This window comes from Motacilla alba, chromosome 6, assembly GCF_015832195.1.
Source record: "Motacilla alba alba isolate MOTALB_02 chromosome 6, Motacilla_alba_V1.0_pri, whole genome shotgun sequence".
NCBI lineage: Eukaryota > Metazoa > Chordata > Aves > Passeriformes > Motacillidae > Motacilla > Motacilla alba.
Genome location: NC_052021.1, coordinates 28,984,489 through 29,012,331, shown reverse-complemented (window position 1 = coordinate 29,012,331; position 27,843 = coordinate 28,984,489). Strand labels below are relative to the sequence as shown.

Sequence of the window (27,843 nt, the reverse complement as noted above, 5' to 3'; positions counted from 1 at the left end):
AATTTTCTTAACTAAACGGAGACCTACGTTTTGGTAGACCTCTGAAAACAGACTGTTGTGTATGTGAAGTGTGTTTCAAGTGCCACATCTAAAACTCCTCCTGTTGTCCTTTGTGCCTCTTTCAGCCACTCCCTTGCCTGAAGTGCAGTTACCATGATGAGAATCTGTAAAGCAATGCTTTGAGGTGGGGATGTTTTGGCCCGGGAGAGGCTGTTCTAATGGCTCTAGAGCTGTGTCTGAGACTTTCAATCTCCTTGGCTGGTGTTAAGCTGCTTTGCTTTTGTGAGCATCCCTTTTTCAGGCAGGGAGAACATCAGTGTGAGCATCCCTGTGGGGTTTCTGGTTCCTGTGGCTGTCGGGATCCAACTCACAGCTGTAAAACCTGCAGCCACTCTGCTGTGTAAACAGTGCTGCAGAGTGATTTCAGAACACTTCAGTTTATAACCTTCTTTGAAAACCAGCTCCCTTAATGACACTTAAACATGGTTTCCAGATGTGACAGTTAAATATACCCAACCCTTGGGAAATTAGCAGCATTGGTTTTTTTTCCTTTATTCATTACTAAGTGCCCTCTGCCATTTTCCATGCTCTCCCTCCAATTGTCTCTCAGTCTCCCTCTGTACTCCACATTACAGCAGAGACTGCTGTGCTTTGGTACTTACATTCTCATGAGGGAGTGGAGGAACAGCATTATCAGCTCACTTTCTGTAGCAGCTGAACAGTGTAAGTCTCACTGCACTTAATCCTGGTTACAAAATGCTACTTAGAGGAGTGTGTTGAGTTTCACATTCCACTGGATACCCAGTGTCTGTCTGTGTGGATGTCTCCATGTGTTGATGCATTTATGCACAAGAACATGATCTGTTAAATCATTTTGGTAAAAACATGCTATTCTGGCCAGTAAAGTTTTGGGGTTGTTTGTTTGTTTGTTTTATTCCAAATACAAGGATAGCTTAACTGAACAATCTCAAAAAAAGGGCAGCTCTGTAGCCATGAGTTTTGGTCATGGATGGAAATATCTTATGTCCCATCTCAGCCACAAAGTGGTTTGCCTTAGTTCTCAGAGTAGGTTTGTTTGAAAGACTATTCTTGAAAGTAACTTGTCATTCCAAGCTGGAATACTGAAGAGCATACAAAGAGAGTTCTTAAGTAGTATTGCAAAAGAAGAATATCAGTGGCAAATAGGAATCTGATTAGCTCCTTATGAGTTGTTACAGGATCCAAAGACAGTGAAATAATATTCCTGGATGCTAATGAATGTTGCATATCTTTGTTCTGTTGAGGCCGTGTTTCACTTAGCATGCACTCTCTGTCTCTGGTTGATTGGAGCACTGACTGTTCTCTAGGTGCTGCAGATAATAATTAAAGACTCACAGAGCAGACCTGATGCCACCAGACCTCTTGGCAGGGCTCTGCCTGTCTCTGGGATTAACCTATTGCTGCAGTTTGGCTTCACAGATGTCTACAGATGTCCTGTGCCCCACTCCTTCCTCCCTGGAGTTCTCTCACTACAATGCACACCTGGAAGGAGGAGTTCACCTTACCTATTCCACTATTCCTACTCAAATTCCACTATTCCACTCAAATACTTCATCTGTTTTTTCTGAAGCAGTCCTGGATTACATGCCATTGAGATTACTTCTATGCAGTGCAGCACGAAGCTGAATCTCATCTATCTCTCTTTGCTTTATTCTTTCATCTTTTAAAATCTGTACTTCAGGGAACCACATTTTAATAATGAAAACCATCACCATGTTTATCAAACAAAAGCAGACAGTGACCTGGCCGTCTATTAACATTCATAATATTCTTAGGACTCAATTTACACAAATTCATGTTACCTGCTTAGAAAATTAAGATCCTGTAACAGAATTAATCATTCATGGTTGTTATTGACATATGCCTTTGCGCTTTCAAAGAGAACCTGTTGAAATAGTAACGAATTAAAAACAGTAGGCATAAGAGTAGCCTAAATCTGTGTATGGTTAAATGCCTAGTGGTCCATACCATGCTGAAATTTCTAAATGTACAGTGGCCTAAAGATGGTATGGGTATTTTTTTCAAAAAGTGTACAATGGCCATTGATTTATAACCCATTTAGAATTATTGCTCTTACAGCATAGTAGGCTTAAAAGTAGTCTTTGCTGTGCTGTATGAAGTTGTGTATGAGTTTATGGTTTTACCACTGACAAGTGAAGTGTTCAGCCTTTTTGAGTTTGTTTCCTCAAAAAACTGTCATGGCCGTTTTAAGAAGAAAAGATTTCAGTGGGGTTAATTTGAACTGTCCACATTTGAAAAAAATTAACCTTGGCTTCCTCTGCAAATGTTGCTGGGAACTCTGTCAGACTGGAGACATGGCTTTGACTGATGAATTACTAACTGGATGAAAGTAAAAGTTTCAAACTTACTTCAGACATCATTCAAGACTGGTTGGATTTCTCCTCTAAAATGCATGAAAGAGTTTTCTTAACAATGCATAAAGTTACCTTAAAAGTTTTGTTAGAATTTGGATTTGGGGATCCACAGAAAATAATTCTTCTAATATTTGGGGCATTCTTTTATGGCTTGGGACAATGCCTAGGTCTGTTTGCAATGTTAACTAAGACCTTAGGATAAATCACATTTTTGTATGGTGTTCTGATTTTGTTCTTTTATACTGTACTATCCCTAAGCTTCCTCCTCTGCCTACAAAATCTTCGTTTTTGTCCTGTAAACTCTTGTGCCTTGTCTTGCTTGTTATTTTTTGTTTGTATCTCCAAGGCACAAAATTTACCCAGTATGTTTACTAAAAATCCATGGTAAAAAAAAACGACTTGTGTGTATAGTTATATTAACAAAAAGAAGGGGTTTTTTCCTAGTAGATTCATGAGGGTTTTTCATTAATTTTCTTATTGATACAGGTGTTACATAATCAGACAAAGCCCTACAACTCATGCTTGTCACTTTCCAAGCTAAAGCTGGTTGGAGTCTTGAAGAATGGCATGATATTTTAAAGAAAAACTTAAAATATTAGAAGAAAATTTTGAGAAATTCCTAGAAAAATGAAGAAAATCATTCAAATCCACTACATAATTTTAATTTTCCCTAATGACCTGTAATTTCCTTTTTTCGGACATGTGGCCCCATTACGTGAGTCACATTGACATTGTTATGATGAATTACATTCATTAAAAGGGTGCTTTTGTTATTCTAGTTAGTTTACAATTCAGTATTCATGCTCTATATCTAGTGATAGTGCTTTACAAATTTTGTTTTCCCATTTGGCTGAGCTAAACCAGCTTTTGTTAAGATCTGACATGAATTTACAGAATTGTTTCAACAGCTAAATGGAGCAATTCTTGAATTAGACAATATATCTAATACTACTAGGTCAAGCACCATTTTTTTTTTGTCTGTTGCTTGTTTTCAGCTATTGTACTGGAAACTGATTTGCATAAATGTATATTTCTTACTGTTTATGGGCCAAGTTCCTAAACCCAAGTTGATTTTTATAGCTTTGTCTGTACCAAGTCCTTAAAGCTTGGCAGGTCTGTCCCAGTGGGTGATAGAAGTTTGTATCCAGATGATTGCTGTGCCGTGTGACACCAGACATGAGATACCCGTGACATCTCACAGTCAGGCAGCCAAGCTTTAAAATTTGCACACAGCACCAGCTGACCTGTTGTTGAATTGAGAAATTTAACTTATTTGTCTCTTTCAAAGTGGAAAGTTTGTCCATTTGTTACTGTATTTTTATGACTGAAAACATGACCTAATAAATATATTATTGGAAACAGCAATCATTAGGGCAGGTTTTTAAAAGTTTTTCTTGTGATGGTTTTGTCCACGTTTATTTTCCACTAAAAAGAAAAAAATTGTTCAGAGACAGAGTAATTGCTCCGTTCAGCCTCTTATGATTTATGCATGTGTTAGGAATTTAAAGATTTCTGCAGTGAATCAGAGCAGCTGTCCATCTATCCCTGTCTGACAGCAACCAATAAAAGCTGCTTTTCAGGACATTTTTTACTTTCTTCCTCTCCATTGAACTCACTGGAGCAAGATGTGTATGTGACATGGGATCAAATCAATTTGCTTTTGATACAGGTGCAGACAATGCTAATTAAGAACTAAATCTGGAATTCTGCTCATAAATTCAATATTTGGGTTTGAGTAGAGGCTTCTCCATGGGCACTAGAACAGACTTCTTTCTCTATTTCATATATAGATTTCTGTTGTGCCTTGCTTATACTGACAAAGAATAAATACCATCCTCATTTTCTCAGTCTGATGCTTAAGGAGCTGTAAATTAGATTCCTTGTTCTGTGTTGGTCTTTTCTAAAGATAGGATAAGTCTATGAAATGAGACAGAACTTGACATCTCTTAGAAAAACAGAGTTACTCTGAATTTTTGAGTCTAATTGCAAACAGAGAATATAGTTCATTGTATACACCAAGTACATAAAGCATTTTTCCCTCAAAATTCTTGGGAAACTCCTAGGCTGGAAGTTTAAAATAAGCATTGCTGCATGCTGACACTGGAGTGTTGAAAGTGATTCCTTCCGAAGGTATTATCTTCTGTCACTCTTTGTGAGAGTGATGGAGATGATCCACACATGAATCATGTTTATTACATAATGCTCAAGAGCTGTTTGGGAACAAGGCTCCATTCTGCTGTGCACAGACACTGCTGCAAGATAAACCCTGTCCTGATGAACTTCCAAAGTAAATCACCAGGATGGGCAGAGGGACAGAGTGTGCAACAGTGAGGATGTGATAACTGCAGTGAAGGGTGTGATAACTGCAGACACTGGTTTAGTTCTGATTTAACTTTACTGATCTGCATGTTGGTGAACACTAGCTTTCTTTTCTTTAATGTCCACTATAGATATGTTTAATGAAGGAAAGGGAAGTAGAATGAAAAGAGAAGTGTGCCTGACATTGATAGAAATCCTGTTCGGAGAAATTGTTCAGGAACAGTTCATCCATGTGAAAATATGATCCTTGTAAGACTGCCAAGGTCATTGAGGCCTGTGGAGATCTGATGAGTAAATGCTGGTCACGCCTGGAGGCAGCTTCAGCTTATGAACTCAATTCTTCAAAAAATGTAAAACAGTTTTACAGAAAAGAATGTTTGTCATTAGCCTGTCAAGGCTGTTTCCCTCTTGTTTTCTTGGTGCCCTTTTCAACAACTCTGTGTCCCTTTATGTACCTGTCAGCTGCCCTGGGTGGGTAGGAGCAGCTGAAATGTTGGTGCTGGTTTGCGTTCTGCAGGCTGGGAGGTGTCTCAGCCTCCTCGTGGGGTGTGAAGAAGTACAGGCAGAGCCCTTCTTCATGACAGGGCCTCAGCAAAGTTTTGTACCAGCCCATGGTGCTCAGGCTGCCCAGACTGATGGTTATGGCCACCTCACTGAGAGGAGCTACCCTGTAGTCTGCATGACAATACATGTCTGTTAAAATAGTCATATCTTCATGTAGAAACAGCTCAGAGTCTTTAATGAGAACAGTACTGGTTATTAGAAAGAGAAATCCTTTCATTGCTGGTCCTCTATCATCCCAGCTAATTTGCAATCAACCATTACCATATTCAGAATCAAATACACAAAATATTTGGTGCAACTTCAATGTATCTCCTCCTCTCTTAGACTCACTGGGTGCCTGCAGACAATTCAAAAAGAGTTCATTTTGTTCACCATAACTTTTGGAAAGCCTTACTACATTTGCTTTAGTGCAAATGTGTCTTCAATCTGTAGTATACCTTGATGTTTGAATTTGCACATGATTTAACATCCCTTCAGCATTCATATTTTCTTTGATCCCCTTGCTTATTAAAAAATGCAAATCTAAATTGTATCTTATTAATGTGCTTCTTTGTGCTAAAGCTGTGGGGGGTTAAAATCTCAGCTTTGGTAACGTATTTGGATTCTTAATGTGCGAAGTGCAAAGAGAGCTAGACTTCTGCAGGCCATATTTTCTAATCAACTGTTATGAAAAAGATTTTTTATTGTGTTTCTGTTTCTTGCTCTCATGGAATTTACAGGAATAAAAAGAGTAATGACTTCATTGTTATACAAAAAATATTTTCAACCATGGATAGACACCCTTAGTAATTTGCTGTAATTTCTCAAAAATGACAGTGACGAATCTTGGATGAAATTTCAGAAAAATATGTATTTGAAATATAGGAAAGCCTTTTAGCTGCTTGACTTGAAGTAAATACTAATATTTTTTTTTTCCTGTGGACCGAGTATATGGATTTTGTAGTAGTAAACAGTGGTCACTCATTTTTCCAGTTAAATATAGTAGCTTTTAGGAATTGAGTGCATCCTTTCACTATTAAAAAAAAAAAAAGAAAAGAAAAAGAAAATAAATGCTGTAAAATTACTGATGCATTTAAGGCCATTAAAGTGCTCCTTATATTTCCCCCTTTGCACAACTTGACCTATTCCTATGCCCTGGTAAAAGCTTTCTCTTCATGTTTAATGGCTTTTTTTTCTTAGCGTTGCTGCTTGTTTCTGAATTGCTTTTTGTGCATCTGCTTAACTTGTTGGAAATTTGGGTGGGTCATTCTTACTTGAGATTTAGCACTGCATGAACACATCATAACAAAATGTAAAGCATCGTGTGAGGCTGATTAAAAGAAGGTAGGGAAATGTCAAACTTTGTTATAGTGCTGTGTTACTTCTTCACAACTTACTTTGCAGCAAGCTTTACATACAAATAAAACTTCTTCAGAAGCAGTCCAGTCGTTAATGAATTTTGGAGATCTGTTTGGATAAAGACAGACTAGAAAAGTTGATTATTTAATTTTTTTAAGACATGAAACAAAAACTACCTTAGAATTATTGTTAGGAAACAAATAATAATGGGAATATTTATGCAACTTGTGTGTTTGCTGAAGCAGATAATCCTTACACTGTTTCTGCAGTTGCTGCAACTTTAGAGCATTCAAATTCACAGTAAATTGTTGCTTGTGATAAATTGTGCTTCCTTTACTGTCCCATTCCTACTCCTGCTGCTTCAGAAGCCTGAGGGGTCCTTCTGTGAAATGGGAATGGCAGGTGTGGAGTTGATAGCCTGGTCTAGAGCTTATTCTAAGCTTCTCCAAACCCAGAGGAAGAAACTCTTCTAATAGTCATTCTATCATACCAGTAGCTCTATTCTTCATTAATTTGCCTTGAAAAGAATTACTGATTAGGGATGGACAAAGTGCTTCAGCCAGGAACTAGATCTCCTGTGTTTGTAGCCAGGCTTTGCAGTTTCACACTCAGGGGATCATTTAATGGCTGTGGCCCTCATCTGAAGGCCACAGATTACATTTCGTGCAGTATTCCCTGGTTCTATCTCTTTTCAGCTCCCTACAACTCGGGGAATGAAGGCTGAGCAGACTGACATTTCTTCCAGGAGCCCTTCAGAAATGGAAACTGATGCTCCTGGCACTGTCCCTTCACTGGCTCCCTGCGATTTTATAGATGAATGGGAAATGGTAGGAGAGTGGGCTTGGAGCTCCCCAGGCTCTGGCTGCCTGACAGCTCTGTGGGGGTAGGGCTTTGGGGAGCTGACCAGCCCTTCCAGTCCAGTTTTCACTGCTTTCCTGAACAGATAAAACAGCCCCTGTTTGTCAGGCTCAACAAACTGTCATTGCTGGGGACAGATGCTGTGAAAAAGCCCCTTGCTGATCTGACTGTCAAATATGCGTTTTAGAATTCCTTCCCTTGCTGGATGTAGCACTGGGGATGCTGACTCAGGCACCCCCTTTGCTGTGGGCAGTGAGGACTCTGCTTTGTCCTGTTTTGCTTCCCATTGTTCTGTCTCAACCTGGATTTGCTGGTTTTTTTGGCTGCATCATGTTCTCTACAGCAAGAGCCTCAGCTGCTGCTGCCCCAGCTCGACGGTGGTGACCAGGAGAGAGATAAAGAGAGATTCCAGCTTCCTGCTCAGGAAAATGGGAAAGCAAGCAGCTCCATGCATTTAAGATTCAAGAGGTCCTTTTTTTATTGCTCCTGGTGGTCATGTACATGTTTAAGAGGGCATTCAGGACACGGGAGGTGGATGGATTGTCCTAAAACAGTGGCTTTGTGATCTCTTCTCAATAAGGACATTATGCTCAGAGCTTGGGGTTTCAGGCTCTGGAGGTGTGAGTGCACGTTTAAAGATCCTGGTTTTGCCATGGAAGGGTTTTGTTGACATGAACGCAAAGGTCATGGAAGAGAAATGTCTCACAAACATTTGTGTTTGTTCATGAAGAAAACAACAGCAGTGAAGCTTTGGCCAACTTGATGATAATGAAGGCCTGGTTTATCAAAATGCTTCTACGGTGAGACAAAGCTACCAGAAATCTGGCTTGACTTCTCAGTTGGAGTGAAAGATTTTTTCCTTCTGCAGAGTAGCAAAACCACCCCAGACAGACAGAGTCTGCCAGTCCCCCTAGGCCGCACTCCCATCTCTGTGTTTCCCCTGGTGACCTGTGTGTATTGGAGGTGAAAAGACGGATTTTTGTCCATGAGAACTGCTTTCTGTATTGATAAAAGGCTATCTAAAACTATGCAACATAACTCAGCAAGCAATTTAGGAAGGCAGTTTTAAGCTGTTTGACCTGTAACGTGGTATGTCATGACATGATGTAGCATTAAAAAAAAAAAAACCTTTGTAATTTCAAGTTAAATTTTGTCTTCAATAGAAAAGAAGAAGAATATTCAAGAAATGTGAGGTTTTTTTCCTTCTTATGGCCTGATTAAATTATTTTAATGTACTTAATAAACTGAAGCTCTCACTAAGCCATTAGCAATTTGAGAATTCATGGAAGGAAAAAGAAGCCCAAGGGGGCTACTGAAAAACTAACATAGAACCTACTTCATTAAAAAAAAAATATATATGTATATACACACACATACATATATATATATATATATATACACATACACACCATCAATAAAACAGACCTAGAAAAAAATCCGAGGGAATTATGATCCATTTCCCAAACACAGTGCTTGGAAGCATGATAGAATAGGGTATTAAAAGAAATGATTTAAAAGTATCTAGGGGATGTAAGGTGATCAGGAGGGTCAGTGTGGATTCATTAAGAACAAATGTCAAAGCAGTGTAATATCCTTTGTGACAGGGTAATTGTCATTTGTTCTGAATTGTAGTATGTGGTGTTTAGGTTAGATATTAGAGAAAAGAAATCTAAAGATAACCAGATACTGTATGGAATACTGTCGAGGCTGTAGCATTGCAACCACTGGAGACTGGGACAGATGATTTGCAAAGGATGGATTTATTTTGGCCTGCCACAGTAGGATGAACTGAATAGCCATTACAACTCTCAGACCTGAATTTGCCTGATCTTCCTAAAATTTCCGTGCACAAGTTTTGAACTGCTTGGTAAGATACTTGACAATGAGTCATTCCCTAATTTATTTATTCTTGTTTGTGGTAGGAAGGCACAGCACTCTCTTTTCCTGCCATTTCCTATGCAAATCAACTGATGCAGGTTTTTATAATTCTATGCTGGCTCTTCAGCACAGGCCAGGGCATTCTTTTCAAATAACTCTATAAATAATCAAACCTCTTAAGTCCTTACGGAACCTGTTGGGTGACAGTGAGATGAGTGGGGCTGTAAGAGACCTGGTTATAGGGATCAATTACAAGATCATTTACTGGTTTAATCCATTTTTAACTGGATTAAAAAAAAAAAATCCACCTCTGTCAGTACTGCACATTTCATTTTGTCCAGTGTTTGACCTGGAGGCCCCAAAAGTATGAAACTACAGTGTCACCAATTCCTGCAGTTGAAAGTTCTGCTTTTATGTCCTTTTTTCATTCATTCTGCAAGAGCAGAAAAAAAAAGAACTTTATCTATTGTGTGCAACTGAAATATAAACCCAAATTTTGCTTTAATTTTCACTCTTAGGGTTATCTCATTACTCTTGTAAAATAATGAGTGAATGCACCCCATTTTGCTTAAAGCAACAGATCTATATCCAGTTAATTTGTGGATAAATATGAGTTTCTGCTATTGATGTTTCTTGATCCACACAAAGTGGTTATATTAATACTGAAACATTATTAATCAATAAGGTAGCTCTTTAAAAATACATCACTAAGACTGGCCAATTACCTTTAAGTATATATCAAAGGCGACAGAGCAATCATGGTCCATTAAAGAGTTCCAAACATTTTAATTATTTTTATCTTTAGTGAGACTTAGGAAGGAAATTTAAATTTCTCATTCTGGGCCTCAAAAAATCAGGAAAACCTATCAAACGGTTTCTTTAGTTTTTCAGGTTTTGTTTAGGACAGTACAAAAATGTGCTTAATTTCATTTTATTCTCCTGAATTAAAACTACATAAACTGTGTAATAATTCAGATTATTTGTAAAATAGTCTGCCCTGTAAGATCACAAAAGTAAGTTATGAAGTCATGTCATTGAAGGGTATGGTTCTGTTTGGTTTATAATGCTAGTGAACTGTATTGACTTTCAGTGAAATGGAAATTCTGACCAAAGACTACAATCTGTCTGTAGCCCCTCAGAAATGTGTTCTTTACTCAAAGAATTTAGGCTGTAATTTTGGGAAGCAAAAATTGTATTTTTTATATCTTGTTGAAAGTTTAAATACCCATTTTAAATATAAAACCTACTCTGCCCTGTTTATGGAGTCAGCACTGATGCTTCTGCTCTAGGAAAGAAGCGCAGTGTCTGGAGTATTGTGTTGTGTTTTAAAATCAGATGGGAAGCTATATTTTTCCTTTGAGATTATCATACCATTCCTCACATAAATTTCCTTAGTTAAGAAGACTATTTCCTCTCTGGCTCCTCTCCCTCAGCAATTACCCAGCACAAGCAATCTATGGAGAAGAGCACGAGGTGTAGCTGATTGTCATTCAACGCAAGTGAAATCTTTAGGTGAACATTAGTCACTCTTTTAGACATGTTAGCTTGAAGTGGAAGCAGTCAATTACAGAGTAGAGGCTTTATGGCTACATTATTACCATCATACTATTAGATTTTCGTCAGCAGCATTCTGTTTGATCGATCTGTGCCAAGACATTGATGGATAGTTTTGTTCTTCGAATGTCAAATATGTGGGACTTCTGTGCTTTATTTATTTACCGGTGCACTGCTGTATTGTGGATATTTCGCTTTTCTACATCATTCTAGTTTCAACAGCTAATCATGATTCATTTTATTTGAAGTTTTGGTGTTGATTTCAATAGCATTCTTAATCATTCTTTCTTATGCTCTTGAATTACAGAGGGAGCTGTGCTATTGTATTGGACGTGCACTTAGTTGGACGTGTGAAAGTTTTCCCAGTGGTAGAGCAGGAGCTGCTGCTGATTGAGAAATGTGTGTGTACCCAGTGTGTAATGAATTTTGAGATTCTGTTCTCTCCTCAGTGCTTCCATATATAGTGCTTTTTCTGGAATTGGGGCTTTATTATTTTATGTCTCTCTAACACATGGCAACAGTATTAGAGCATCTCTAGCTTCAAGATGCAGGTTTAGTTATGCTCTCAGGCTTTAACATGAGTACTATTTTTAACTGAATATATGCATTTGTAAGTGTATTCAGAAGTAAAATAATGCTGTTGACACTAATCAGGTACACAAACAAATCCATTTGTGTTTTAGATGAGGATGAAGAAAGGAGTAAATAAAAACAAAGAACAAATACATGTGGAACGGTGGAATGGTGTTGATCCCCTCTCTCCAACAGGACTAAGAAACTCATCAGCCTGTTTGTGCGGGGCATTGACTCTAACTACTTCAGCCATCTCTCATCATTTTCCTAGCTGAGTTACTGAATCAATTCTTCAAGAGAAAGAGTAGGACAAGACTGGGAAGCTGAAAGTTATCAAAGTTTTCTGCTCAGTTTGCTAAGCATCAAGGTCTGCAGGCAGAAGTTAGCAATGCGAAGGTTCTGCACCCACGGCCTCAGTGGCTCAGGGGGAGCTGCAGTCATGAACTAGAGCTGTGTTTGGGCAAGGAGGGGCAGAGCTCCGTGTCCCCATGTCACAGAGTGACCAGTGGGCAGTGTCATGTGTGACACTGTTCAGCTCCTGGGAGCTGCACTGCGCTGCCTCTGCAGCACTGCTCTGGCTGCACCCTCAGGAAGGGAATGTGTTAAAACATTAACAGTGTTAATACTAATGCTGGCTTGAAATGGGTTCTTCACTTACTGAGACATGTTCAACATAATTTGCCTATTTGGAAGCCACACATCACTAGTCAATTACTATTTTAAACCCATCCATTTTAGTCAACACTGTGCAAGCATCCTAGCAGGATGTGAGTTGGGATCTCAGTGTTGAGGTATGAATTCCTGGCAGCAGTAACACTTTTTACCTGATCAGGCAGGAGTATGAATGTTGAAAAAAGAATTTTAAATAAGTGTTATAATTTTGATTACAGGGGCATTATACACTCTTGATTCATCTCTTATCCATGTCCTTCCAGTGTCTCTTGGACAGTGCTGCTGGTGCTGCATAATTATTATTCTCCACTGCAGAATTGGCTGCATTTCAGTAGTGTGCATGTGTGTGAAGTGACTCTGAATAAAACAGACTATTTAAATGTAAATAGTGTTGTCATTTTACTTAGTGAGGCTCACTCCTCGCTAATTAGGAAGACATTCATTTGACTTAAGTATTTGAACACTAAAATAATCAATTTTGTTATAACGCTGCTTTTCTCTTCCAACTGTGTTTACTTCTGTCTTGTGTACCTGTGCATTCACAGATTTGCAAACATGTATGCCAAATAAAAAACAATATATTTTGTATGTATTTTAGAGTTAAAAATGGAGCTAAGGAGAGTGTAAGCTGATGCCCAGGTTACCATAGCACAGAATCAATAGTTAGTTGATATAAATGGGTTTCAAAGACAAGACAAATTTGGGCATAAAACCTGGATTCAGATGTTTTTGAAGTAAATGGAAGTCAAAATATTGTGTTCAGTGTAGGGGCAGCACCTCAAAAAAGAGACACAAGTACCGTTAAATGTACTTAACAAGTCAAAATAAAATTATTTCCTCTTTGCCTTTTTTTCAGAAAGAAACACATTTTTACATTTGGAAAGAAAAAGAGATATTGGCCATTTGTAAGAGCTAAGGAAAGGTTACCAGATTAGCTCAGGAGAGGGATCTGTGGGGAACAGGGGAAAGCCAAGAACAATGAAGACAAAGCAAAAAGGAGCTTTTTGTCTATTGGTCCGTGTTGCACATGGCATGAATGAAAGTGACAGGTAATTTAGATTAGACAGTAGGTAGTGGTCTAATTGTTAGTGTGGTGTGATCTATTAAATATCATAATGATCTCAAGTTAACAAACCCCCAGTTGCACTGTAGGTAAGTGACATATATCATACACGGCTGCCTCACCTTCATTTTGTACTGCTTTATCTTCTGGGCACACAGGAGGATGGGGACCATCATAACCATTATTAACTCTCCAGGGCAGTATCATTGAAGTGACTTATTTCCAAAGTATCTTGTTTCCCTTGATCCATTAGGTACACCTGCCTCAGTGCACACATCTCCTTGTCACCGCCTCTGGGGCTCAGCAGTGGGACCTCAGATGGAGTCAGCAGCAGCACAGTGACTGAAGCTCACATAACCAAATCCACAAACAAAAAGTATCCACTGCTGTGCTCTTCATATTGTGGTGAATTTATTTGTATCCAACAGGATTTCACTGGGACCAAGTGATAGGGAAAAGAGGAGCAGCTGGTGGTGGATTAATGGAATGAGGCTCATATTGTTTGGTCGATGGGCCAGATAATTGCCCCGAATGGTTTTCACTGGCAGCAGGGAGAGGGGGGCTGAGCTGGTGCCTCCCCAGCTGCTGTGGGTTTTGTTGTTCTCTGTCTGTATTGCTCTCTCCATGCCATGATGGCACCCTCTGCCCCACCCCTGCTGCTGCTGCTGTCACTAGCTGAGCATCTGCCCTGTGTCTGTCACGGCTGCTTTCACTGTGGTTTTAGCCTCTTCTCTCTCTTGTGCTGGTGGACTTTTGTCATGACCAGTGAGACATCTGGGATTCTCCCATCTAGGAACAGTGGAGCTTTCCTCTTGTTATTCTGGAGAGAGGATCTTTCTCTGCCTCTAACTGTTCCCTGAGTTATCCCATCAGCTGCTCTTGTCAGACTGGATTCACAATCACTTCTCCAGCCCACTGTCCTTTCTCAGTTTCCTTCTGAAAGAGGAACACTGCAGAATAAGCAGGATACTTTTTCTACTAAGCTTTTATATACTTTGACTTTTTTTTTCAGGTTATAGCCATCAAGAGCAAGCTGCTGTCAAAGATAAGCTAATATATACTCCTGCAGCAAGCAGTCAATGTGTGCAAACCATCCCTACCTATGCTGGTATTGCTTGAGGCTGGAGTAAGCTATGCTTCAGCAACTCTTGAATTAACAGGTTTTGTCTGTCTGTAGCAATCTCCTGAGTACAACTTGTACAGAAATTCTTGGTCAATGATTTGGGGTTTATTTTTTGTAACCTCTTGTTTTGTTTTTTTCTTTCCCAAATCTGAGAATAAACAGCATGAGTTTGGATATCCAGAAAATGTATTTATGAGGTGAAGAAAGAATATGAGGGGGACTAACTTAAAAGACAAGTAATGGGAGAATTAGAGTCTTCAAGAAATTCAAAAGCCATTGTTTAGAGACAAGGAGTAAATTCAGGAAGAAAACAGGGGAATTATATTATCTAGCAGAAAGTGCTAGATAACATACCATGAAAAAATTTTAATGGGATGCATTGGGAATACTGGATAGCTGTTCAGAGAGGCTGTGGAGTTACTTAAAAACCTGTGATTCTGATATCAGATATGAATACTTGCTTTATCACATGTATGGCCTTGTATTTCTAGAATTTCCATCCTGTCCTGACAAGGTTTCCTTCCTTGCCATCTCCTTTCTCTGCTTCAGCCTAAATGCTGCAGAATTTGGGGGGCTTTGGGCAAACTTAGCTGAGAAGCACAGAAAAATATAGCTCTATTGACAAAGGAATTTTTGGCATGTAGTTGAAACATTAAAATATGTGTTGGAAATGAAAAAATGTTGAACCTCAAAACAGACCCTGTCTTTACATTGGATAGCAAATATTATGGCTGAGACTGAACTAGAACGAGATGCAGAAAGCTAATAACAATTAGCTAAATATTTTGCATGATCAAAAACATATAGTCAGTTTATGAAATAGTTCTGAAAATCCTTGTTACTATTTCAAAATCCAGTTAAAGTTCAGAAGTTTCTCTGGAAAAGGTTTGGATGTTCTGCTGGATCCTTCATGAAAGTTGGTTTCTTTTAAGTTTTTCTCCTCCTCCTGTCAGACTTGGGAGTTCATATCACACTGAGCTCAATTATCTTAGGATCAGCCTTAAGTTAGATACAAACATTTGGATTTTTTTCTCAAGCTCTTGTGAAATGACACGTGAAACCAAATAGTACTGAGACATTCTAGTATGTACATCTGTGTCTATACAAATGTGTCTGTATGCATCCATGTGAGGAAGACCTAGGCCATTTTAAAGTAAGACTATTTTATGCATCAGTCTATATAATTGCAGAACTCCTCTGATTCTGGTCCACCAATTGTAAAGAAAGCAAAATCTCATGTTGAATTTAGTTTCACCAAGTGTAAGATATTGTGGTTAGAAAAAACCAAGCCAAAAACCAAGCCAGAAACCATTGCTTGTCTGGAATCTGTGGTCATTTCAGGTTTGGATGTCATAGATAAGAGCATATCTGGCCCCTTCTTTCCTGTAGCTGGCATGGCTTCAGGAGTAAAGCAGTTGTGAGAGAGCAGAGAAGGGTCTTTGGAATTTCCTGCACTCCTGCTGTGTAGATTCAGACTCTAAGTTTAAATAATGGATGAAGCTGAGATTATTATAATTGATCATTGTATGATTTATATGGAGTAATTATAACTAGGTTGAGAAAGAATTTTCAAAAGCTAGTTTCCTGGTAGCCAGAGTCATTAAATAACATTGAGCTGCCAAAACAAAAATTAGGTGGGAACGTAGCCACAGAGTTCAGAATGTCTGTCCTCCACCTGATTTATAACTGCTCTGATGATGACAGTATCAGTGGTATTTCCCTGTTACGAGCAGTAAGAGCTGTTTCAATTGTTTTTCTTATCTTTCTCACTGAGCTCCACATTGTTTTAAGTGTAGTCAAGCATAATAACTGGAAAACTGTAAAAATCTAATGCATAACAAAATGAAAAGGTGTAAGAGGTTGAAAAGGTTAATTAAAAGTGTAATGATTGCATTTACTGAGACAGTCCAATTAATCACTTTATTCCAGTGGTCATGTGATACAGAAACCATTGCCCCAGAAAACTGATTCCTAGTGCTGGGATATATGGTCTGTGTTCATTTAAATGTGTTTTTTTTTCTATAAATGGAACTTTAACTTTTTATTTTAAGCTGCTTTTATTTATTTGAAATTATTTAAGTAGAAGAAGTAGTTTAACCCCGTGTCCTCACATAATACACTCTTCCAGCCATGCTCCCTCTGAACAGGATGGGAGCATTGTCCCCTTGATACTTGCAGTCTTACAGCCCCATGGGAGGTTTGCTTACAGCTTAATGGGCTTGTAGGTATAGAAGAAATGAAGCACTAGAAATACATCATTATGTAATGTGATCTCTCTGACACAGTGTATATGACCAACAAAGTGAATTCTCAAGTGTCAACAAGCACAGCTAAATGTGGTTTTTACCACGTCAACTGGAAAAAAAAGGCAAAAAGAACCTTGAAGGATCAATTACAAGGGTCATAACCTTGTATTATCTGATTTGCTGTAATATTCACACAAGCTTTATTGGAATGGAACATAAATTTGAAAAATAGTGAGATTAGAAAGGATTGCAGTGCTAGAGCAAAGAGCTAGAAGCTTTCTCCTGGCTTATTTTGCTGGGGCAGCACTTTAGAGGGAGCCCATTATAAGCAGGAGAATAGTAGTTATGTTAACATGGTAATTAATCAAGTCTGAGGAAAAGAGGAAACAAGTTGTGAATTCAATTCTGTAGTAATAAAAAGAAATGCTGAAAGTTGCCCTGTAAATTGGCATGACTTTGGCAAAACAGTCCCTCACTGTGTCTTCAGAACTTGCAGGCAGTAAATCACTTCTCGTGGCAACCGTGTAGGTTTGAATGTTTTCACAGGTTTATTCTTTATTTCCGTGTCTGCTGGTTCTTTCCTAATTCTGTTGACTTAGTATTTAGCTAATAAAAAAATACTGAACTGTATAAGATGAGAGCACATGCAGTAACACGTTTGCACTCTATTTTTAAGGGGAAATTAATTAGAAGAACTCAGCTGAAACTGTGGTGATAGCCTTCCACATCACAAACCCAGCCTCTCACTCAGTACAGAGCATGAATTGTGTGTGGGATGACTGAATCCCTCACAGAAAAAACTGTATGCTGTACATGGCCCCAGTCATGCATAATCCATCCTCGGTGTTAGTGTAGTGTAGATACACCCTAAACCCTAGTGTAGATAAACCCTAAAACTCTTTAGGGTAGAACTGAAATCAGTGGTGCAGTAATGTGAGAAACAGTGACTGGTTCAGTTTGCAACAACTGTGATTTCTTTGTTTAGCAAGTCTCTGACTTTATTAATGTGTTTCTGCCTCCTAAGTGAGATACTTTGGACAGAACTAACTGTAGCTTTAAAGAGCCAAATTCATAACTTAAATTATTGAAAATTCAGAATGGCTGCAGTGAACAAAATAACTGTGCTGGCATAAATATAATGTAGAACTGCTGTCCTCAGTGCCATGTAGAAAATTCGGGACCCTGACATCACCTTTCATTAGATTTGTTACAGAAATGAAAGGTGATAGATCAGGATATTTGTGAGTGAGGACAGAATTTCAGCAGGGTATGCCGCAGTATTTTTAACACTGGGGAGCAGGGTTTCCTCTCCCTCTCTGCCCTTGTGGAACTAAAATTTAAACCAGATCACTATAGGTTTATAAGACCTTCTTCTTACATAACTTGTAATTTGAGCAGATGTCTCTCAGCTAACCCACAGGGCTCAGCCACCTTGGAGTTTTCCGCTCAGCTTTTCCGCATTCCTCCCCAGTAAAGAAATTAAGTGTTAAAGAAAATAGTAAGATATAATTTCCCCCTTTTTAATCAATACATATGCAGCTTAGGAATTGCAATTTCACTGCAACCTTTATTTGCAGTGTCTGTGAAATGCACCAGGTAATGGTTAACTAAAGCAGGATCTAAGTCCAAATATAGGCAAGAGCTCTGTCGAGTATTAGGGCTCAGATCCTGTGGTGAACTTGGGCAATAAAAAATGCAGCATTTAGAGAATGTTGGCCCCATTAGTAGAATTAAACTTCCAGGAGCAGACCAAGAGATAAATGTATCCACCTGTAAGTCAGAAGCCTCTGCTTTGAGGTGATACCTAAAATCCTTAGAAGAAGCTCAGAATCTTTTTAAAGTTCACAGAGAAAACAGTTTTAACAACAAGCAAACAAATGAAAAAAAGGAACAAGCAGCTCTTTACTGTGAGGGTGGTGAGACACTGGAACAGATTGCAGATGGTCCATCCCTGGAAATACTCAAGGCCAGGTTGGATGAAGTTTGAGCAACCTGGTCTAGTGAAAGGTGTCTGGAAATACAGAAACTGAGCTTTGTTGGAAGGCTTTGGGCTGGAGGAGCCAGACTCCCAGCCTCAGGCAGGAGCATCTGCCCACACTGCAGTCAGCGTGTGCTCCTGGGAGCAGGCAGCCAGAAATGGAATGGGCACCCAGCACAAGGGGTCGTGGTGCTTCAGCCACTAAGGTAGTGATCAGAGCAGTCCTTGAGGAAGTGGGATGTCTTTGCTCTCTGCTCATCTCTGTGGGATTTCAGAAAGCCTGGGAGGGTACCCTTCTTGTGGGTGTCGCAGTACCTGGGTCTGGAAGGAAGGCAAGGAGATGTGCTGTAGAAAGGGTTGTGTATTTTTTGAAGGGATTAGAAGCAGCGAGTACAAGTGGGATCATGCCTCTGCAGGCTTGTAGAGTCTTCTTCAGGGAAGGTTTCCAGTTATTGCTCTTGTAAGAGAAGTAACTCTCCTTCCTGGGTGCAGGCCAGCAGCCAGCAGCCTGCCTTCCAGTGAGAGCTCTCATTCTTGGGCTGAAGCATCTTGCTCCCTCTTTGTTTTGCAATATGTACCATTTCCTTGTTGAGAACACTCTGCAGTGAGATGGTTTGAGAGCCCTTCTGGGAAATGAGAACAGTGTTTCTGAGTCTCTCATGCCACGGAAGGCATTGAACCAAAGTCTGCAAGACCCTGGCTGATGATTCACCAGCAGAGTCTCACAAAAACAAAGGCCAGGGTGTGTTGGGAGAGACTTCAGACACAGCAGCTGTGCATAACACAGTAGCTGAACACTTCCAAGCATAACATGGTAGATGAGCTCTTCCAAATCATGCCTGTTGGTTCACGCTAAGCAGCATGATTGTTCCCAGTCTCTAAATGGCTTGGAGAGGAGACATTATTTACCTCCTCCAGTAAATTTATGGGGGTATTCAGAAAAGAATTCTAGGGACCTAGGCAATTTGTGTGATCAAAGACTTAATGACTAACCAGGAATGTAAAATGTTCCAGCTTTGGTCTTAGGAAGCTGAAGTCTCGTTTTAGGCAGTTTTGTTTGTTTAGATCTTTCTGTTGCTGTAGCTTTGGTTGTACCTTTCACAGGCATCAGTCTCATCTTTGTCACCTGCTGCCATCAACTGTAATTTCAACAAGAATCTTGTTGTATGTGGTAGTATTCTGAATGCTCTGGTCATAGCTGATAATAAATTAGCTTTAATTTAAAAACTAAGTCACCTGCTTATCAAGATTATGGAAAAGGTTTGAAATAGGCCAGCTGTTTAGTAAATGCTGAGCAGAAGAGAAGTAGAGCTTCAGAATAACACTATCAGTGTTATTTTTTTTCTTCCATTTGGGATCAGAAATAATTTGTCCAGGAAAACGGTATGCTATTTTCATACAGATGACAATATTTGCTATGCTTTCCTTACTTTCTAATCTGCTCTTCTTACAAAGCAAAAGTACATTGGTAAACCCCACAGCACTACTTTTGTTTAAGTGGGATCATGGCTCTCTTCTTAATTTTGGTCAGGTTTTGGTTCCTAAATGCCATATTCTGCACCTGTGTTGGAGTAGGCCCATACCCATGTGGTCACCTCTATCACTTTGTAATTTTGCCTTCCATCACATTAGCATTTATTGCTCTCTTTACAGCATTCCCTTCCCTATATCCACTAGAAAACCTACTAATGCTAATTACTTGCAAATAGTAATGGTAATTTTAATGACAACCTCAGTAAATTGTTTTTTATATGCTGTAAGAAAATTGAAAAGTAAATGTCCATTTTGCTGCTTAATAAGAATCTTACAGAACAACTAATATTCCTTGTGCTCCTTCTGTCTAGTGGGAGCACAAATAAGAATTTCCCAGTACCCATTGAGAATCCTTTTTTGAGTACTGTGGGGTTGGTTAACAGCAGTGGAGGAGACACAGGAGGTAGAAATGAAATAGAAATGGAGGTGCAAGGAAAATGAAAGATGAGGGTGGAGAGACTGTGAAAGAAGATGAAGCATGAGGAAGATAGGGTGGAGGGAGCCCTGTTAAGACTTTAGGAGCACCTCTGGATAAAAGACAGGGCCTTTTGGCTCTCCTTTCCGTGGTCTGTGGGAGGCTGAGTCCAGGACTGCTGCAGCTGTAGCAATGTTGGGCCAGGGTGGAGGCATGCAGGAGGTAACAAACGCCAAAGTGGTTGCACTGCTGTCCAAGGCCTGCTTTTTCACCAGTAAAATCGGTCAGAAAACATGCCACTCATCTTACATGTGCAGTAGAAGGGCTGGGGGTGCAGGTGAAGGCAAGGCAGTGTCAGTGCCCCCTGGTCCTGCCCCAGTTTGTGTGTGAGCTGTGCTGCCTGCTGGGAGGGGGGGTTTAGGCATCCCAGCACTGCTGCTGTGCCACCAAGGCACATCTCCTGCCTCCGCCTGGCTCTGCCATCCCTCTGCCTGCACCCCACCAGGGCAGCGTCCCCAGCTGCTGGGTGGAGGCTCCTGCTGGGAGGCAGCAGCATCCTGGTGCTTCCAGCTCAGCTCAGCTCTCCTGGCCCCGTGCTGCAGACAGGACAAAGCGCCTCGCTCCCAGCCAGGAGGCACCACTCATCACCTGTGACTTCCCACGGGTTCTCTGGTGATTTGGCAGGAGTGGAGGTCTCTGAGGTTTGGCAGAGATTTCCAGAATGGGCCCAGGCAAAGCGCATTTGGGAGAGAGGAAGCTCTGAGAAATCAGAGCAGAGAAATGGTGCAGAGAAATCTTTACTTGTCCCAGGCTCCTGCCCTGACTGCCCCCAGTCCATATCCTAATGCCCCAAGAGAGAGGAGAACTGAAGAAGGATCTCCTTACACAAACCTTTCTCAAAGGATTCTGGCATGAAAAGTAGCCCTGGATAAGATCCATTTGTTTTTAAAGTAGTCAGTACCTGGTAAGAGCCAAACTCCTGCCTGTCTTAATAATTTAAGCTTTGCAGAACAGAAGCTGGGTGAAATTTTGACCTTATAAATTACTGCTGCATAAGTAATCCTCAGGAATACTCCCAGTATTGTTAACTGTTTGTAGTTACCCCAGGACTTGGGAATAATTCTACACTTTTGAAATAGAAGTAAAGCTTTAAATGTGTCGTAGATTGTAAATTTTGCATTCAAATATGATTTATAAGCTTAAGAGAAGTTGGTATTAATGAGAAGAGTTGGTTTAGACAGTCTGGTTTAATTCAGATGCAGTTGATGCTCCTCTTCTACATTTAGTCTTGCTTTTAAAAGATAAAAATAATTTGTATAATATTACAGGTATGCCAGAAACAGTAGTTAGAGACATATGTATCAAAACAGCAAAGGCAGGGGGCACGTTACAGCCAGGGCCGGTTTAAAAAACAAAACCTCCCAAATCAGGCTGTGTTCAGAGTTGATGTGTAGAGAGGAATGTGAGTGTTGGGCAGATATAAATTGAATGACAGGTATGAATATGCATAACTGTAGTTTGTGAAGATTTTGCACCTAATTCAACTTTCACCCAAGATAACTCTCACTGCTGTTTGCGCTGTCAGTGACTTGGCTTATGTTCTGCCTTTTGAAAAAAGATTGATTAACCTGTCCTTTCTGATTTTTGAGATGCTTGTATTCACAGTGCTTTTTAATTCTGCAGCAGCATATATGAATACTGTAAGCTGAAGTCTGTTCATATTGCAGTACCCCATTCAGAGCTGTTCCACAGAATTTTGTTTTAAATAGTGGAATTCAGCAGTTGACTCCCAGGCACAAATAACCATGTAATTACTCTGCAATCACATAGTAATTAGCATATACTATTCATATATTGCATAATTATATGCCCTGCAGATTACATAGTAATTATATTTGTACTAAACATATAATTCTATATACTATATAAAAAAACTTGGAGAGTTCATAGTTAATATTATAGTTGTATGCTAATATAGTACAATATTTTATATAAAAATGTTACAATTTTATGAGAGGGTTGTGTTTTGGGTGTCTCATCTCTTCTGCATCTGGGGTTGCATAATCTGTTGTAGGCTGCTCTTATAAGAACTGCTGGGATCTTAATTTATAGTCAAATGTTGCATATTTACAGTTTTGTAATTTATGAAGATAAGATGCAAAAGTTGCCATTTTGTTGTGCAAGCAGCTGAGATTGGGAAGGACTTGGAGTGTGATTGTTAAATTACAAAGGTTAAATGTACAAACACACTGAACACAGCTGCAGCACGCTGCTAGAGTGAAACACAAATCTAATAGTGCTTAGCTTTGTGTTATTTTTGGGTAGGTATGATGCATGGGACAGTTGCGGGTGATCTGTTTGAATAATGGGAAGTGTGTGCAAGCAGCCAAGGCCCATCTTGGGCACAGTGTGCTCCAAACAACTGCAGCACCTCAGTGCAGCATCTCAGCCAAGCTGCTCCATGTTTTCCTGCTGTGGAAAAAGAGAAAAGGTTCGTGTCCTGCTCTGGGAATGGCAGGCAGCGTGGTAGGAGAATGGAGATGAGTGGCAGTGAGTTGTAGAAGGACCTTGGACTGAGTTTCTGGGTAAAGGTGAAAGATCTAGGTAAAAAAAAGCTTTTTGTGAGAGTAATTTGAAGCTTTGGATCATTTAAAATGTTTTATCTTTGGCCAGTCCCCACAAGAGGTTGCAGCAGATTTCAGATACTTGCAAAATGTTTTGTTCAGCTTGCAAATTCTGTAGCAGTGGGAAATTAATGTATTTTCTTGGATCTCTGATGTTGGCAATCCTAACATCCAAAGCAGCATTACAATTTTTCTTAATTGAATTTTGCAATCTGATGCCAGTTGCCTTAGTTTTCAAGCAAAGCATCTATTGGGTTTTAATATCTGGGTAATGTATTGAGAAATTAAATGTGTAATTATAGCCTTAACTTACATCTGAGTTTAATTTTTCCTGTAATTTCTTGTAGAGTGTGTGTGTGTGTGTGTGTGAGAGAGAGAGAGAGAGAAAGGTACATCCTTGTTTTAAAATGTTTCACAGTCACTTTTTAATTTTATGTCAGCTTCTTCAAAGCTTGTAAAGTTGATAAATTTTCTGGGGTTCAGGTGGCATCTGTAGATCTCATAACAGTGTTTTACCTAAGCATGGAACTTGTGAGTGGCCTTAGAGAACTCCCAGACATGAGGCTGCACCTGATTTCCTTCCTTTCTGGGTGGACCATCCTCAGACCTCAAAAATGTAGCAATGGGCATGTCTACTTTCTGCACTATACTCAGATTACTTTTAAATGTGGTCACCTGGGGTAGGCACGGCATGTCATTTAACTTGTTCAAGGTAAAGAACTAGGAAATGTCAAACCTTTACAAAACCAGAGCTAGAAGCCCATGTTCTCACTGTGTTCTTACGCCAGACGTATGCTTTCCAGTTTACCAGGGTTTTTAAGAGCTGTTTAGTGAGACCAAGTCTTACCCAGTACTCACCCTGCATGTCTGCTGCGAAGAAGATGAAGTACAGCCTGCCCAGAGTGTAATTTATTCACCAGCATTCTGCCCTCACAGCATGCCCATGCTCGTGTTCACTTGTTCAACCATTACCCCGAGAAACAGAAGGACTGGTCCCAGTTCCTGGCACTGAAAGCTTTGTATGTAACAAATAAATGTATTCAGGCTCTCTTAACAGTGAAATAACCGCAAAGCACGAAGTGTAAATGTGACGCCTTTCTCACTGCTGTTGTGTTGTTTTTTCTAGTGGAGCCAGTACTTTCAAAGGGGAACAATTGCTTGGATGCAGCCAAAGCTTGTAACCTAAATGACACCTGCAAGAGGTTCAGATCTGCTTACATAACCCCCTGCACCAGCAGCACGTCCAATGAGATCTGTAACAAGCGGAAGTGTCATAAGGCCCTCCGGCTATTTTTTGACAAGGTCCCCCCAAAGCACAGCTACGGGATGCTCTTCTGCTCCTGTCGAGACGTAGCCTGTACTGAGAGGAGGCGGCAGACTATTGTTCCTGTGTGCTCATATGAGGACAGGGAGAAACCAAACTGCCTGAATTTACAAGAGTCCTGCAAGAAGAATTACATCTGCAGGTAAGATAGCACACGGCAGGGGAGTGATTAATGAGGTACCAGGGAGAACTTTTTTGGTGCTGATGGATTTGCCAGGACTAAGGGTCAGAGTACCCCCTAAGGAAAAGGATGAGTCAGGGAAAACAGGCAAACGCCTCTGACATCCTTAACAGAGTAACAAAAGCCCTCATTTGCTTACAATGTGTGTCCAAAACTGGTCACAGCTACTCCCTCCTCCTTATGGAGGAGTCTTCAAACCCCCAGTTTAATTTTTACAGATTTTTTTTGGAAATGTTGTGTGTCTCTATGAAATAATGTCTCAGTATGATTTTAATGTCCCATTAGTGACCAGGTGAAAATAGAATTTTTTTGTTATTATGGGATTTATTTTCATCGTACATGTGAGTACTTATAATTGGGAATACAAGCTTCATGTTGGACTTTATAAGTAGTCACAATGCACAGACTACTCATGTGTTTTTAATTAATTGGGAAAAAAATGAGTTCACATTGTAGACAGAATCCCACTATCTTCACAGAGCTGGTTTAGCTTTGAAATTGTCTCATCTCCCCTCCTCTGAGCAAAGTGTTGGGCTGATGCAGCTGGGGGTCATTGATTCACTGACCCAATTCCCAGCCTCTCTCCCTGAGTATTCTGGCAGAGCCCTGTTCCACGGGGCAAGCTGGGTCCTTTCCCCTCCTGGGGTCCCTGCAGGTTCTCACACAGAGCTTACTCAGTGGCAAACAGGCCCTCCCTCCTCTGCTCTCAGGAAATGCTTTGCTCCTACTTAGCATTGTGTATGTTTATATTAGAACATTGTTATGCTAATGTCATGTTTATGAAGTCGTGCCCGAGAATCCTGGTCGTTTCTAATGTGTAAATTTCTTGTAGATTATCCAATTCTGTGAATTAGCAAACAAGGGAGATAAACACTATTGTAAAATGTCAAGGACACTGAAGATACCATCTAAATCTTAATAAGTACTTACTTATGCCTGGTAAAATATTTACTTTGAAGTTTGTTTATGAGATTTCCACTGCTTGTTTGAAGCTTTTTGCAGTAGCACTTCAGTTGTGCCTGAGTGTTGCTCAGAGGTGAGGAGGTGAGCAGGAGGTGAGCAGTGCCCTGTCCTCCATGGCTTTGGGGGAATCTGGAGAAACATTTCCTGCTAGCCACAACAGCAGCAGATGTAATCAGAGCAGTCTGACTTGCATTCAGCACCTTCGTTGCTGATGCTGCTGCAGTTTATGAAAGCCTCAGAACAATGTATTTTCGGTTTCCATGTTGCTCCATTAGTATTTTTGCTTCTATGTGTTGCCTTCCCTGTACACAGGTCCTGTTAATTAGCAGAGTTACAGTATCTTTACAGTGTTTTCTGCCAAACTGTCAGTGTGTTACAGTGCCAATGAAATTGGAGAGTTTTATAGAGAGACTTCTCCCTGTTATTTGGGTTGTAGTATTCTGGGATTAACTTGTTAAATTAATGCCATTACTTCTCTCATGACTGTGTTTTTCTTTGGTCAGCTTTGATCTAATGTTGTCTCAGCAGTTAAGTTTTTTATGGCATTTTGTTTAATTTAACTTCATGAGTCTGGTATTGCTCCTTGTCCATTGCAATGTTGCAGGGGAAAGCTTGGTAAAATCTCTGCCTGAAGTTGCAGCCAGCACTGATACGAAAATGGATTTATTTGTGGCTTCCCTTGCTTTATAACATCAAAATTAAAAAGTTTTGAGCCTCTTCCAAGGCTCAGTGAGACTTGGCCATGAGGGTGAGGGATAACACTGGTACAAGGGAGTGGGTGGGCAAATGCCTGCAGGGTCTGGGGCAGACTCAGTGTGAGCAGCACTTAGGTCCTGTGGAGGTAAAGCAAGCTTGGTGTGTTGCTGAGGGTCACCTCACATGGTGCTACAACTTCCTGGGCTCCCTAAACTGCTGGTGGTTTAATACCTTCCCTCCCTGCTCTCATGGAGGGGAGGAATTGGCACCAAAGCTGTCCCAGCTTATCAGACAGGGAAAGACATTTTGTCTCTGTGACTTGTGCACTTTCAGGAAATTGGTGAGATTTGTTCCCCTAGTCCTGCAGGAAAACAGGGACTTGGGCAGGGCAGGAAAGAAATGGGAGATCTCCTTGCTATTATAACTGCTGGCCCTGATAAATATCCGTCCTTATAGTAATTCCAGATACGTTTAGAATAACTAAAAGCAGTAGTCATAGGTATGTAATTCTAACTCTGATAGCTTCTATTTCATTTTGAAATCAGAGAATCTAAATGGCAGAATAATTTGAAAATATGGTCTGCCTACTGTGAAACCAGATAATTTAGAAGCTGTTATTTGCATGCCTATTACACCTATTAAAGCCTTTTCATAATGCTAGTTTAGACAAGGGGTACAAGTTCTAAAGGTTTTCTGAAAATATGTTCATAAAATGGTTTATGAATGCTGCTTACTCAGAAATGCAAGATTCGAATCTGCCTGTACTCTGTATAAAATATCAGCTGGACCTGTGTAAAGTATTTAAACATTCAGTTTTGAACACTCTTTAAAAGCTTTATCCTGGTGTATATATCACCAGATTTGTTCTTGAAGAAGAGTTAAGAACAGGGAAACAATCTGGCCAAACTGCAGGTACCACTAAAATGGCAGGATGCTTTGCTTTTTTATTATTTTTTTATTCAATTCATTAATCTGTTATATAAGAATTTCTCAATTGAGGGACAAAGAGACCTGAAATGTCAGAAAATGCAAATAAGTTCTGACTTATGTAAACAGTCCTAATTTTCAACTTCATCAGAATGCTGAATGGTTCACTTTAATTATCATTTGTCTGCTGCCTCTGCTTGTACCCCAGTCCATATCCAGCTTTGAAACAATTGTAGTCTCTCAGGCATGTCTGTCAATGCTCAGTGAAAAGAAAAGCAAAAAAACCCAAGAAGAAGCCATTAGAGTTCTTTTCTGTTGTGAGCATAAACAAATCTTCTAAGAAAAGTCAGTGTACCATCGAAAACTTTCACCAGTGATGTCCTGGAATAGCACAAACTTCTAAAGAACTTTGTGATCTGATCACTTCAGCTAACAGTTAGTCTTCAGAAAGTTGACTGGCATGTTTTAAGAATATCATCCTGCTGTAAATGCAGGGCAGGGTGCTTCATATTTGCCACTATCACATTTGACAGTACTGCAAATACTATTTTGCTTGAGTAATGAAAGTGTGAGTCATTAGTTTGGTCTTTTTAATAAACT

At 39.9% G+C, this 27,843-nt stretch overlaps 1 protein-coding gene across 1 annotated transcript in view; it reads left to right on the top strand.

Moving 5' to 3' along the window:
• GFRA1 (GDNF family receptor alpha 1) overlaps positions 1–27,843 on the top strand; it is a 132,194-nt gene that overhangs the window by 57,724 nt on the left and 46,627 nt on the right. Inside the window, exon 4 of the mRNA XM_038140289.1 lies at positions 24,279–24,618. Within this exon, the coding sequence (XP_037996217.1) occupies positions 24,279–24,618 (340 nt within the window). The remainder of the gene's footprint in view (positions 1–24,278; positions 24,619–27,843) is intronic.